Source organism: Cucurbita moschata, unplaced genomic scaffold (assembly GCF_002738365.1).
Source record: "Cucurbita moschata cultivar Rifu unplaced genomic scaffold, Cmos_1.0 Cmo_Scf00043, whole genome shotgun sequence".
NCBI lineage: Eukaryota > Viridiplantae > Streptophyta > Magnoliopsida > Cucurbitales > Cucurbitaceae > Cucurbita > Cucurbita moschata.
Window position 1 is genome coordinate 1,061,510 of NW_019268559.1, and position 13,540 is coordinate 1,075,049.

At 36.9% G+C, this 13,540-nt stretch overlaps 3 protein-coding genes across 3 annotated transcripts in view; all 3 read right to left on the reverse strand.

Annotated features, from left to right (window-relative positions):
- Nucleotides 1-676, reverse strand: part of LOC111433819 (28 kDa heat- and acid-stable phosphoprotein-like) — a 3,284-nt gene extending 2,608 nt beyond the window's left edge. Inside the window, exon 1 of the mRNA XM_023071047.1 lies at nucleotides 408-676. Coding sequence (XP_022926815.1) covers nucleotides 408-474 — 67 coding nt within the window. The 5' untranslated portion in view covers nucleotides 475-676. The remainder of the gene's footprint in view (nucleotides 1-407) is intronic.
- Nucleotides 677-2,109: 1,433 nt separating this feature from the next.
- On the reverse strand, nucleotides 2,110-5,835 carry LOC111433788 (transcription factor VOZ1-like). Its single transcript, XM_023070993.1, has 5 exons — nucleotides 5,474-5,835; nucleotides 4,797-5,051; nucleotides 4,493-4,642; nucleotides 3,364-3,886; nucleotides 2,110-3,232 (listed from the first exon to the last, which is right to left on the reverse strand). The coding sequence occupies exons 2-5, from the start codon at nucleotides 5,022-5,024 to the stop codon at nucleotides 2,682-2,684; spliced, it is 1,452 nt and encodes a 483-aa protein (XP_022926761.1). The 5' UTR covers nucleotides 5,025-5,051; nucleotides 5,474-5,835; the 3' UTR covers nucleotides 2,110-2,681.
- A 933-nt stretch (nucleotides 5,836-6,768) lies between these two features.
- LOC111433530 (OPA3-like protein) lies at nucleotides 6,769-10,770 on the reverse strand. Its single transcript, XM_023070591.1, has 4 exons — nucleotides 10,419-10,770; nucleotides 8,570-8,704; nucleotides 7,578-7,664; nucleotides 6,769-7,169 (listed from the first exon to the last, which is right to left on the reverse strand). Exons 1-4 carry the CDS (start codon nucleotides 10,545-10,547, stop codon nucleotides 7,008-7,010), a joined length of 513 nt encoding a protein of 170 aa, XP_022926359.1. The 5' UTR covers nucleotides 10,548-10,770; the 3' UTR covers nucleotides 6,769-7,007.
- Nucleotides 10,771-13,540: the final 2,770 nt, after the last annotated feature.

Sequence of the window (13,540 nt, forward strand, 5' to 3'; positions counted from 1 at the left end):
AAAAAAAAAAAAAAAAAAAAAAAAAAAAAAAAAAAAAAAAAAAAAAAAAAAAAAAAAAAAAACAGAACTATTTCCTCAATCAGCTAAGCCTAAATCTCACCCCCAAACCAAGCACCTCCTCATAGTCGCTGAAAATGATTTAAAAATAACTAAGTTGCATTGCATATAGAACAGCTGATATCGCTAATATATCCAGCATCATTCCAAATACTTGACTTTTTAAGTCACGCACCTGCTCATATCCTGGAAAAAGAATAAATGGTTCCAAACGAATTTCTCAGCTCAATTCTATAAAATCAAATTAGGGGCAGAGAAAGACGCGCGCACTGAAAGAAAAGATCTCATGATCTTGAGTTCCTCAATAATTAAACGAAGGTAGTGAAATAAGATATAGAATTATTGCTTACGCATGTCTTCAGGGGTGGAGAATTGGCGCCGGCCGGTGGGCTTGCTCTTGTACTTTCCTCTTCCCATCGTCGACGAAAATCAGAAGGAAGAAAGTGGAAATTGGAGGAAGAATCAGAAGAGAGTGAGAATGGACGTAGAAGCCCCCTCTTGAGTTTATTCGTCGAAGAAGAAGTTGGTTCCCGCTCCGCCTCTCCGCCGAGAGAGGAAAATTTTTAGTTGTGTTGGCTTATTCGTTCCCGTCCCGTTTACATCTCTCTTTGGTGTAAATCGCCAACCGGATTCCCCAAACCCTACCCGACCCGCCACCCAAGAATCTCTTTTTTTTTTCTTTTTTTTTTTTCTTTCATTAAAATTTTGCACTTCATATTTTACTTTTTCAGAATACCCTAATTTTATTTTTCAGGTGTGTTTCTGTTTTAAATATTCTTTTTATTAGTTTATTAACGGAAATAAAGATATTCGAACCTGTGTCTCCAACCTGAGAAAAAAACAAAATATAGATTTGTACAACTAATTTGTTTTTAAAATAAAGATAAACATATTAATATATTCTTATATTTTTAAGTATTTTTTTAGTCACTCCCAAAAATATAATTAAAATTTGTCTAACAAAATATCAGCTATTTGATATTCCCTTAATTTGTACTCCCAAATATGTTCGGAAAACTAAAGGGATTGTTTTTCTACCATCTCTTGCTCTGCTGGGAGGCCAATCCGGCCGATGAAGGAAGATGTCCTTCAATCCGTGCCGGTGTCCGACGAGACGATTCTTTTTTGTGTTCGGATATATGAGAATAACTTGATTCAACTTACTTTGGTCGGAGGCATCGATTTTCGACGGTTGGTTACGACGTCTGTGGCAAATGCTGGTGAATTTGCCTTTGAGCACTTTGATTCTAGCATGTCTGCACCAGACACCCAAATGAGATAATCGTGATGGAATTTGTTTATGTCAGTGAACACTGATGCTTACTTCAGCGTTTTGGCAAACTTTGTATACGAGTCGTTACCTCGAATTTGCAGGTAATAGTATTCGATATTGTATAATTTTACGGGCTTTGAATCCCCCGTCTAAAGGAGTTACCATCCTCCTTGATGTCGTGGTCGTATGAATAGCTACCCGAACAGCGTAGGAAATTTTGTATCAACAACTTAAAAAATGAAAACATGCTTGTCTGTTAGTCTGTTTGCCTGAAGCATGCAGTAAGTGTAAGAGTTTTTGTTGCATAATAATAATGTCGAAGGTGTAAGAATTTTACTTGTACTTTATGATAATAATAACCCATTCACATGCCCTTCTATCCTCGAGTCATACAAATCTAATTCAGCAGCCAAGAACACCGTGTTTTAGCAGCAAATGAAGGAAACGAAAATGTTTTGTGAATGTTTATTTATACGAAGATGAACATGTTTCTTTAAAAAGGATGGTTGAACAAAGGTCACATTCATCCGAATATGCCGCCAAAAACATCAAAAGGTCACCGTCTCAAGAATCAAACGCATTGACCCACAATAATGGAAGAATGCTTGCATCTAATGAAAGCGTCATCTTAACGGAAACTAAAACAGAGTGAAGATTAGGAAAAGTATCACATAACTGTTAAAAGATATTGCCTACCCTTGTTCTTCAACATATTCAACCCACTTTGCATTCAAAATATCAAAGATGGGGCAATAGACAAAGATTCGAACAGGAAACAATTCGGTAAATCTACGTTTCTGATAATGGTTAACGAGGTAACCTTCGAGCAATATGCATTTCAATATCTTGAGAGACGACTGAAAAGATTACTCGAGATGTGTAATGACATTGACATCAAATAGAATAAAAACTAGGATTATCCACGTAACGTACATAACGAAACATAATGTAGGCGGATTACATTTTATCGAAATCCCCATCAACGGAGTTTATAACACCAGCAAAAATAATATACATCACTGGTTAGTCTCTGCTGGGTTACAGCGACTAATGTCCTTCTAGAATATATCAATTGCAAATTGTAACCCAAAATATTAGGGAAACAACCAGCTTTACCGTTATCCAGAGGTTTGAAGCTCCATCCTGAAGGGTGCATCCGTTGCAGCTCCCATGAGATGAGCATCAGATAGTATACCATGAGAGAAGAAAGAAAAGGAAAAAAAAATTATTTAGGTTACTTGAGGCCAAAAAGAAGTACCGAATTCTGGAAGAATGAATCGTAAACTCAAACCCATCATGTTTAGATGGATATCATCAGGCATGCAACTCATTCAACAACTGAGCTTCTTAGCTACGTAAGGTAATATTCGCTCAAATTCTCCACAAGGTAATCATATTGTGCATGAAGCATATAGTCATATGTTCCATTGGGTGGCATGACTCTATTTGCTGATGAGTAAACATTTCCAACACCAACTTTTGTGTTAATTTTGGTCCTCCCCTTCATAAAGCGTTTATTATCAGGAAACTCAGCAGCCAGTCTCCCCATTTGTCTCTGTAAATCGGCAACCGAATCATTTGTTACCTTCGCCTTGGAACTTTTTTTCCCATCAACGAGTTTCAACTCCAATCTATACAAAGCGCAGGCATCATACTTATTGATTTCATATTCATAAAGATGCCACTCAAAGTGGTTCAATGGCTGAGGATCCATGTAATAAGATCTTTTCAGCCCTCCAAACTCATTCATCACTTGCTTTCTTGACTCATGCCAACCACGTCCACTATAATCCGGCAATGACCTCTGCTTCCTATTCCCACTCTCAAATGCTCTACGAGGCTTGTCAAAGAAAAGCCACTCCCTAATCATCTCACCCTCCAATATTGACAGATCAAATAGCTCTGCAATATAATAAAGAGATGTTGGCTAAATATAATTCAATAAAGCATATATCAAAGTTCAGTACAATCAATTTCAACTGAGTTATACATGCATTGCATGTCAATGCAATATACCAGCTGCAAGAACTTACCAGGAGCGTTCCATGGGGATTTAGCCGTGGCAGCTCCCTCGCATTCAGGGATACCAACATCTTTTCCTTGTGCCTTCGTACTAAGAGCAGCAAAAAGCAAACCATCCTTCAGACCAATGCCACCAGGCCGTAAAACTGGACCCATTCCAGGAGGGCCTTCATTCAATGCTAAGGCAGCATGAAAACTGCTGCAGTAATCCTCACACCAATCCAACCCTTGGGCAGGTCGTGGGCAATCCCAAAGCGCACATTTTGGGCCTAAGAAAGCAGCAGGTGGAGGACATATGCTGGGACAGTAGCTGGAAACATGAGGAATTTCACTCTCCCCACACAAACCTCTACCATTAAGGAATGAGTAAAAGTTGTGTTCACTGCCTTGATGTAAATCAAGCTGATGACACTCCAAATATGTGGCTCCTTCCAAGTTATTCATAGCCAAACCATGAACTCCTGAAGGGGAGTTCTTGCACTGATCAACTAGAGGGAAGCTTGGTTCATGGTGTACACGATTCACGTTAAATCCCTGAAGAAGGTTAAGAAGTGATACTAAGAACCTATAATAAAAGGCATGAAAGGCAAGACAGATTTTCAAATTTATTCGACATTTTCTTCCACAATAAGCTCACAACGAACTAGAATAAAAGAGAAGGAACCAACTTCACCAAAAAAATTCATATTCATACAGCTCTTAGAGTTTAAACACATTGCAAGATGATAGTCCAGGTGATAAGGAAAGAGATAAAAAAATCCCATGAAGGGCATGTATCAATAACTCCATGCTTGTATATCCTAATGTTTATCTGTGTTAGGTCAGGCAAATATGGTGCTGGAAGAAAATTTTCTAATTTCACTAATTATCGTAGTTGACATGCATGGGGCAACCGCACAACAAAGGCCAGGACAGAAACTTTCAAAATTTTCTCAGTATCTTTTGCAAAAGCCAGAACCAAGACAGAAATAGCATTAAACATTCGAACCAATTGGTGCTCTCTTCTTTTGTTTGAATATACCCCATCACCTCCAATAATTATCAAGGGCCATAGTTATAAAGTAAAGAGGAAAAGATAAACTGAGGCACAACATGAACTATGTAATATCAACAGTAAAATAAACGTAAAAAAGTTCCCACCTCTTGAACTGCCATAGTATCTCCAACCTGCAGATTTTGTTCATTGGGTTCTGGTTTAGGAGCAGCTAATGGACTAGATGCATCATCATCCTCCTCGCAAAGTTGTAGCAATCGACAAATGTCCGATGAAAATGACCCAAGGCTTCCACCCTAAGTCAAACATACGCTAAAAACATCATAATCCACTTAATTCAGATATACTAGCTGCCGTCCTCAATGCCACATGCATAAATTATGCAGATTATCATATCAATTGATACTCTTCATCTTATGCACTTAAATGAATTGAATATACAGTGCTAACTTGTTGCAAAGAGGATGCTGGAGAGGGCTCATTCAGCTCCGCTTTCCACTCACGAAGCATCTGATGGACTTGTTCCTCGAGCACTGCCACATCAACATTGCGGCTCTCTTTCCTTGCATATTGCAAATCTACAAATATGCTTTGCAGATCATCGACCCGGTTCTTTGCCTTATCCTTAAAGAGCTTGTGGGAAGCCGACTTGCAACTGGTCTTCGAATGCTTCCCCATTGCAGAACTCTAAGTTTCTCTCAGTCCCTATGAGCCCAACCAAAGAAGTGCATGTTAGATAACAGGTGTGGAAAATTATCCACTAAATTTCAGCATAGGGACAGCAAAGCAAACCAACAGAGATTCATTCAAGGTGAAGTCATAACTATAAATAAATCGATTTTAGACGAACCCATTGAAAAAAAAAAAAACAAAAATTATGTAACACAGACAAAATCCTTTCGAAGCAAATTCGATTAAACTTGTACAAGCAGAGATCAGTTTCACAAATAATCGAAATCAATCAGATCCCACATGAGCACGAGCATCAAGGAACTAAATTTCAATCCTCCGCAAGACTAAACTAAACTAATGCGCAAAGGAGATAAAAATAACTGAAATAAGCGGGAAAGAAAAAAAGAGAAAAACCCCATATCAGATCAAAACCAATAGAGGTCAGGTAAAAGTACCGAGGAAGTCGCAGCCGAATCGAAAGCCCTAGCTCTGAACAGGGCTTGAACCTCCCACAATAAGGAGCAAGAAAGTGCAAGGACACCTGATCGAAGAAGAGGGAAAAAAAAACAGGAGAAATGTAAAGTGAAATATTCGCGATGAAGGGATTGATCGAAAAGCAGATGCTCTTCTTCACTTCAACAGTTCCAATGGCTTGGATGCCCCAATTTCAATTCAGTTTTCTTCTCTTTATTCTCTATTATTTCTGATTTAGTAGGAGCGAGAAAATAGAGAGAGAGAGACAGAGAGACAGAGACAGAGACAGAGTTGCAGTTACACATGAATTTGGGTTTTGAGAGCTCTGTAAGCATTTCGTCTTCTTTCCCACCGCCTCGCATCAAAAAAATAAATAAAAATTATCCTAAATGCATATTAATGACACTTTTTGACTCTTTTTTACTTTCCATAAAATTTACTTTTTAATATTATTTATTTACCAAAAAAATATTAAAATTAATTTCCCAAATAAAACTCATTGGAAATATTGCAAGCCAAGCTTTTCACGTGAAATCTAATTTATTACCAACCGAATTTTCTCTCCTCCCTTTATTTTCTAAAATGTTTTAAGAAATAATTTAGTGTTCATGTTGTTAAACAACAAAACATTTCTATATCATGTTATTTTTTCAAGAAAAGAAAAATATGATAGGTTGAGATAAATAGAAGGAATAAAGGGTATTTCCACTATCCATCTCCAAGATTCCCATGTTATCTCTTCAAGATAGTTGGCCCTTCCCATTTTATTTATCATCCATACCCATTTTGGATGAACTCTAACATGTTAATCAAAATATACTAAACCAAACGAGTGGTGGGATGCACGAGTCTTGAAGTTGAATTCAACGGGCCCTAATCCAGAGTGGAGCTAACTGAGATTGGGTACCACATGCTTTTCTTGCTGTTACAAACAAACATAATCACCACTTTCTCAAGGAATATTAGCTAATGGACAACAACAATTTCATGAATTCATCACCTCACTACATGTCACAATAGTCAACAAAGAGTGGACGCTAAAAGAATTGTCTCACAAAAGTAATTGAAAAGGGATTGATGCTGATCATTCGATAATTAGCCACAAATCCCCTTTCCGAGACCAAAAAGAAACCACTTTTCTGTAAAGAAGAGTAGTAATATTGAAGCACTTCTAGCAAGAGAGAGTTGACAGAGATTAAAGGGAAGATGATGAACACTTTCATGGAAAGTTGGGTTAGCTTGTGAGGGAAGGGAAGAGTAGTATAGTCATAAATCATGTCATCAGATGATTAGGGCCATCATAGCTAAAATTCTTCATTTAGAACATATTCTTGCACAGTTTACACCCCATTAATGCGGGGTGAGAGAGAATTTAATTGGAATAATGATCGTTTACAGTGTGCAAAATACTAACACCAAAAGTGTCAAAAGAATTAGGAAAATGCACCTCCGTTTTTCAAGACCACGCTGATTAAATCATCACCACATTTCTCGCTGGACAAACTAGCAACTTAATCAAGCAGGCGGCTTTGCTAAATTTCCACTTTCAGAGGGAGTGTGTTTGAAGTTCAAAATACCACTGAGACCTCGTCCTCTGGCATGTTGTTCCAGTTCTACTAGTTTTTGCTGCAGAAGTTCCAATTCTGTTGATAAGCTTTCGTCTCTCTGCCTCAGTGCCTAAATGTAATAAACCACATCAGAGAACTTAGTCTAAGTATATATCTTAACCAGTTAAACTAATATGTTTAAGTTAATGAAGATGGGTTTGGGGACGTGGGGTTGGATTGGCCAAGAAATTACACAATTGGATGGGAGAAGCAAGAAGTGGCGAGGAATATAGGAGTTGATTCGCTATGGGAATGAGTTCACTTTGTCGCAGACCCCTGATCCGTTATTCCAACAGTAATATTTCTTATGGTCGAAGGATTCATTCCTGTATCCATAAATCATAACCTTACCTCAGTTCAGCTCCATTCAAGTAGGTTACCAAGTAAGTGAATTCAAACAACCATACTACTTAGAGCAAAATGTGATCTGTGAAGTTTTGTGCTCTTATGCCCCAGGAGAAAATAACTATACCATTACCTCCATTTCTTGTCTGCGTACTTCATCTTTTCTGGCTTCTGATCTAGCACTTCTCTGAACCTCAAATATCACGATTGCTCCTGCAACCTATAAATTTCCAGAAACTAAAACGTAAAAGAAATAATCAATAAAATGAAGAGGTCAAAAAAAGTTTTCAAGCAGCCAAGCACAATAAGTCAAACTCCCAACAGTTATATTGTGAGATTCCACGTCGGATGAGAGGAGAACGAAACATTCCTTATAAGGGTGTGGAAACATCTCCCTAACAGATGTATTATAAAACCTTGAGGGGAAAGCTCAAAGAGGACAATATCTGATAGCGGTGGGTTTGGGCTGTCACAAATAGTATCAAAGCCCGACACTAGGCAAAGTGCCAGCGAGGACGCCGGGCCCCGTAGAGGGGTGGATTGTGAGATCCCACATTGATTGGAGAGGGGAACAATTGCCAGCGAGAACGTTGGGCCCCAAAGTGGGGTGGATTGTGATCCCACATCGGTGGGAGAGGGGGACGTAGCATTTTTTATAAAGGTGTGGAAACCTCTCCATAATAGATGCGTTTTAAAAACCTTGAGGGGAAGCCTGAAAGGGAAAGCCCAAAGAGGACAATATCTGCTAGCTATGGATTTGGGCCGTTCCATATATACACATTTTCTCTTGCATCTTTGTCCAAAGAGTTGTATTCCTGATAGGTCTCAGATTCTCAACTGGGGGTTTCCAGACCCCAAATACCCGAGCAGATTATCGAGGCATAATTCCATCGAAGGTAAAATGAACCCCAAAATAAAACAGCGCTTAGTTGATATTTTCTTATAATCATAAGTATGCACAATGGTTCACAAATGAGCTCCTTAGTTTCCAAAATACAATGCTAAATATCCGTGAAATATATAGTTGATCAATACTTGCTGTAACATGGTATATAGTATGTTTCAGTTTAGGAATGGTCTTAACCAAAAGAAAAGGAAGCGATTCTACTTGAAAATGAATATTACCGAGAAAACAAAAACCTCGCCAATCAGGTCAACAGCAGCCTGAACTGCTTTCTCCTCATCCAGAGGGCGAATTTCTACGTCAGTTGCATGACCATATATGCGTCTTTGCATTTGTGTTGACATCCGATGGTTAATCTGTCAGTTTTAGCATTGAAGAAATGCGGTCTTAAGAATTATTCATAAGTAAAGCTAGCAGTATACAAACATACATTCAAACATGAAACACGGTCTTAAGAATTATTCATAAGTAAAGCTAGCAGTATACAAACATACATTCAAACATGAAACACCCACTTTAATTCTGATACCTAAGTGTCTCCCTAAACAATCAATGCAAACTAACCCTTTGAAGATCATACTTTCTAAAGCATCTATAATTGGAAAAATTAAATCTCATCGCTTATGTATGAATGAAGGTAAGACTCCATTGTCATATAGCATGGCTGGCATTCCTGATGAAGTTACGTCTGTAAAGGAGAAACACAACACCTGCGACAGAAAAGTATTTGGAAGTATCCAATCAACTAAAGTGGATATTACTTCACAAATTTCTTCCCCTTATACCTCTGAGGCTTTAAGTGGATATTACTACTCTTGGAAATTTTTTAACAAAAAAATGGAGAAAGAACAAAAATGAAGTTAGAAGAGAGGTATTGTAACGACCCAGGCCTACCGCTAGCAGATATTATCCTTCTTTGGAGTGTGGAAACCTTCCCCTAGCAGACGCGTTTTAAAGCCTTGAGGGAAAGCCCAAAGAGGACAATATCTGCTAGCAGTGGATCTAGGTCGTTACAGGTTTTTTGGCACCACGAGAGTCAGCTACAATTGTTGAAGCAGGGCCACCAAAATTAGTTCGGATTAAAGAAAAGAGAACTTTCCCCTAGCATCCTTTCAAGGAATTCCAACATAGTTCGGAGAATGAAATTGTTACAAGTTCCTTGCTCATTCTAAGGCCCTTTCTTGAGGAAAGACTTTTAGCTGATAGAGTGGATTTGAGGCTCATCTCTAAAACAGATACGGGCTCAAGAGATTGTTCGATGAAGAAGAGAATAGGAAGGCAATCTTTCAACTAAATTCTAATGAGTATCATTAGAATCGAGTTTACATGGCAAAAAAATATTATATGGTCAATAAGTTATCTCATTAGCTTAGCTAGCCCAAACACAAACAAAAAAGTTATAAATAAAACATCCCAATGAGATTGCTAGTCCTGACAAGTATACAGTTGGTCATTTTGTAAGAGATGAAAGACAGCTAAAGCTAGCCCCTCGTATTTGTTCCATTATGTTCTTAGATAGGCCTTATTAACTTTGGAATTGATGAAATTCATACATAATCCTCATCCTTGGACCTACAGCTATTTGTGTAAAATTGTCAGTGTTCTAGCCAATAGAATGATAACTAGTGACCATCTCCAGATAATGCTCAGAAATTTTAATACATGGCAATTGCTTTTAGCTGGATTTTGGTTATAATATAACATCGTTCTCTAAAGTTTACCAGTTAAAATTAAATGGGGTTAAGTTGAAGAGCTTCTTAATTTCGTGTAAGATGAGGATTCATTGTCGTACGAAGCAATTTCATTTGGAATGGGGCAAGTTTGAAGAACTTCTTGACCCAACAAGCACAACTACTTGAGAAGAAGGTAACGCATAAAACAATGATCAAAACCAACCCATCAGAAGAAACGTTTGAAAGAAGACCATGAAAGGGGCGCCGAATTATTTGCTGCAATAACAATAGCTGAACTCAACGAAACATGATCTTGTATAAATCAGTACAACATAATGAAGCACAACCAAAGAATCAAGAACCCATAAGCAGAAATCCAGAACGAAATTATAAATACCTGGGCTAAATTGATGATAGACTGCCTAAATCTGGGGTGCAACGCAGCTTGCTTCTTGAGCCTATTACCAAGTGGCTTGCTCAGAGTTTTCAACACGAGCGTTCCGAGCTTCAGTACCGGGAGTACCATGACTACAACGAATAAATTCGGTAATCTGATTCGAAGGCTTCGCTTTTGCTGTTCTTCGGGAATTAACAACACACGGTCAGAGCCAATGAATGTCAACGAATTGAATAGTCAGAGAAGATGAAGACAAGCCATTTGCGATCGAGGAACCGTTGGAGCGAAGTCGCCAAATTGGCAAATGGTTTAGGTTTCCCGCGAGCAATATTTGACGAGGGAATTCCGAAAATTATTTTCCCCATATAAGATTATTAATTTTTTTCTCGCAAAAGTCGATGTGGGACGTCATAATTAAGCGGAAAACATATAGAAAATTAAATAAATGAAAGAATATATTGTTAAAGCAGGTTGTCATGGGCTCAACGGGAAACGGCTAAATGGGTCTCCATTGGGCCAGCCCAAATACTAGCTAATAGGCAACACGAAGCCCAAATCTAAATGGGCCGCCTTTCTACCTCTTCACAATTTCAATACTCAATTATCTTCTTTATTGCTCTTAAATATCTGGTGTCATACTTTTCGCTAGTCACCGGTCCGTCCATCCGGTCCGATCCGACGCATGAAATGACAGTGAAAGCTGAGAGAGCTTCACAAGTAGCCAAGCCGACAATGTCTGTTCGACAAAGACCGGTCTAGTTCCTTTTGGCAAGTCGTGCGTGGGTCCGCTTCTCCACAAACCGTATGCCACGTGTACCAACCACATCCAAATACGAATCCTCGTTGGAGCTTTCGAGGTTGTTGCCACGGTAGCGCTCTGGATATCGAACATGTGGACAGTGGCGCGTGAGTAAAAGGTGAGATGAACGAATGGAAGCGGGCGGGCGGGTGTAAAGTACGATGAAAGGCTGAGACGACAAGGAGCAGCAGCACCCGCGTAAAAGTCGAGGGTTCTCTCTGCCAACAAAGACAATTGCTTTCTCTGATCCTTGCATTCCCCCCTTTTTTTCTTTTCGTTTTTTTCCCTTCCCCTTCGTTCTCACGCTTCTCCCCGCGCGTGTTTGTTAAACCCCCCGCATGTTCTCTCGCTTTATGCTACACGCGCTATACCTATAACTTATTTTCATCGTTTTCTTCGCAGATGAACAATATGCGAGTGCCACCGATTTAATTTTAAAATAATCTAATTTGTTCCCTTCTGGCTTAATATTTAATAATTCTTCCCTCTCCCAAATTCTCTCATTCTCCATTAAATTAATAATTTTATTTTAAATCTTAAATTATTCTCTCTTTAAATTAATATTTTTATTTTAAATCTTAAAATAGTCCAAGCCTTATTTCACCCTTCTCTTCGGTAAAATTTCAACCAAGCTTTCGAGTTAAATTCTTGTTCAACAAAGCTATCAAATACATTAATTAACAAAAGATAAAATTATTATTTACCCTATACTTTAATGCAAATTTTCATCAAATTTTTTTTTTATTATTTCAACAATGCATTTTTAATATAAAAATTAATACATTATCTACCCAACTATAATAGAAAATAATTGTATTTGAACTATTTAATATCAAGTAAAAAAAATATGTATCTCAACAAGTTTATACCATAAGGGTATAAATTTGTAGGGTCGCCACAATGGCCCCTCACATCTCTATAATGAACTTCAACAAAGTAGATGTACTTTTATTTCGGTCAAACAAAAATTACATGTAAATCCAAATTCAAACGTTACTTTTTATGTTGTTCCAATTTTGGAGTGATGCAGTGAAACCAGTTCGTGCAAATGATATTAATTATTCATTATAACCTATAGTCTTGACTTTGAAAATATTGACCAAAATAACAAAATTGACGGTGAGTAAAATAGATGGTGAATTAGATAAATTATGGTATTTTATTTTAATGATTGTCATTAAAACGACAAATTGACGTGTCCAGAGGGAGGGGCTAAGATTTGATTTATTTTTTTCCCTTCCTTATCCTTTGCCCCTATGCCCTGCACGTGAGGCTCCCACAATAATTGACATGAAGGTACCAGTTCTAAAATTATTCATACCACTTGATTTAAAATATATAATTTAATTCAACATTATTTCATATTAAAAATCACTGACTATATTATTAACAAAATATTTTATGGAATATAGAATAAGGTAAACAAAATATGTAACCGTCACCATGGAAATTAAAAGAATAACAATAAATTTTCAAAATTACTTTCAGCCACCCTTTTAATTTATTTGTTTCCATAAATAGTGAAGCATTTTTGGTGGAAATAAAATTGGATGACATAAACCCACCATTTTAAAAATATTTTCGTTATTTTTAAAAAGAAATTATAAAATAATGTATATCTCGATAGCAACGTTCATTGATTGTGGGTTTAATGTAGTGAATGATGATGGTATTGATTAAAAAGAGATACCCATGAATCATAATAGTTAATATTATTAATATTATTATACAAAGCTAGTGGGTAGGCCGTAGGGCTAGGGAGGCCTACAATTTTAAAAAACCTTATAATTAAAACAGTATCTGTATTAACTAATGTAGGTTCCCAATAGGCAAAAGGCAAAGCCTTTCATTTTTGGTACAAACAAAAGTTACCTCCATTTTTCAAGTACAAATTTGTTTCATGTCTCGAAAAATTATATAATGATGTTACGTAACAGTTAAAAGCATATAATATATGATTAGAGATATCGTATCCATAATAAAAATGAATTAATATTTTTTAAAAACTTAAATCATACTAGTCATGTGATTAGTAGTTGAAATAGTATATGATATTAATTATACAATATAACTTAAATAAATATATGTATAAATAAGAGTTTAAAAGTACAAATATCCTATTATTAGATTACATCATAACTCATACGGTATTATACAGCTATAATTCGTTAACAGCGAGTTGCCTCTTGAAAAAAATCAATTTTACGTGCATAAATAATACATATGATACTTGTATTAATTGAAAATAATGTTATTTAGATGAATAAAGGGATTGAATTCATAATTTAAAAGATTTGAATTAAATGTAGAAGGATTGTTTGAG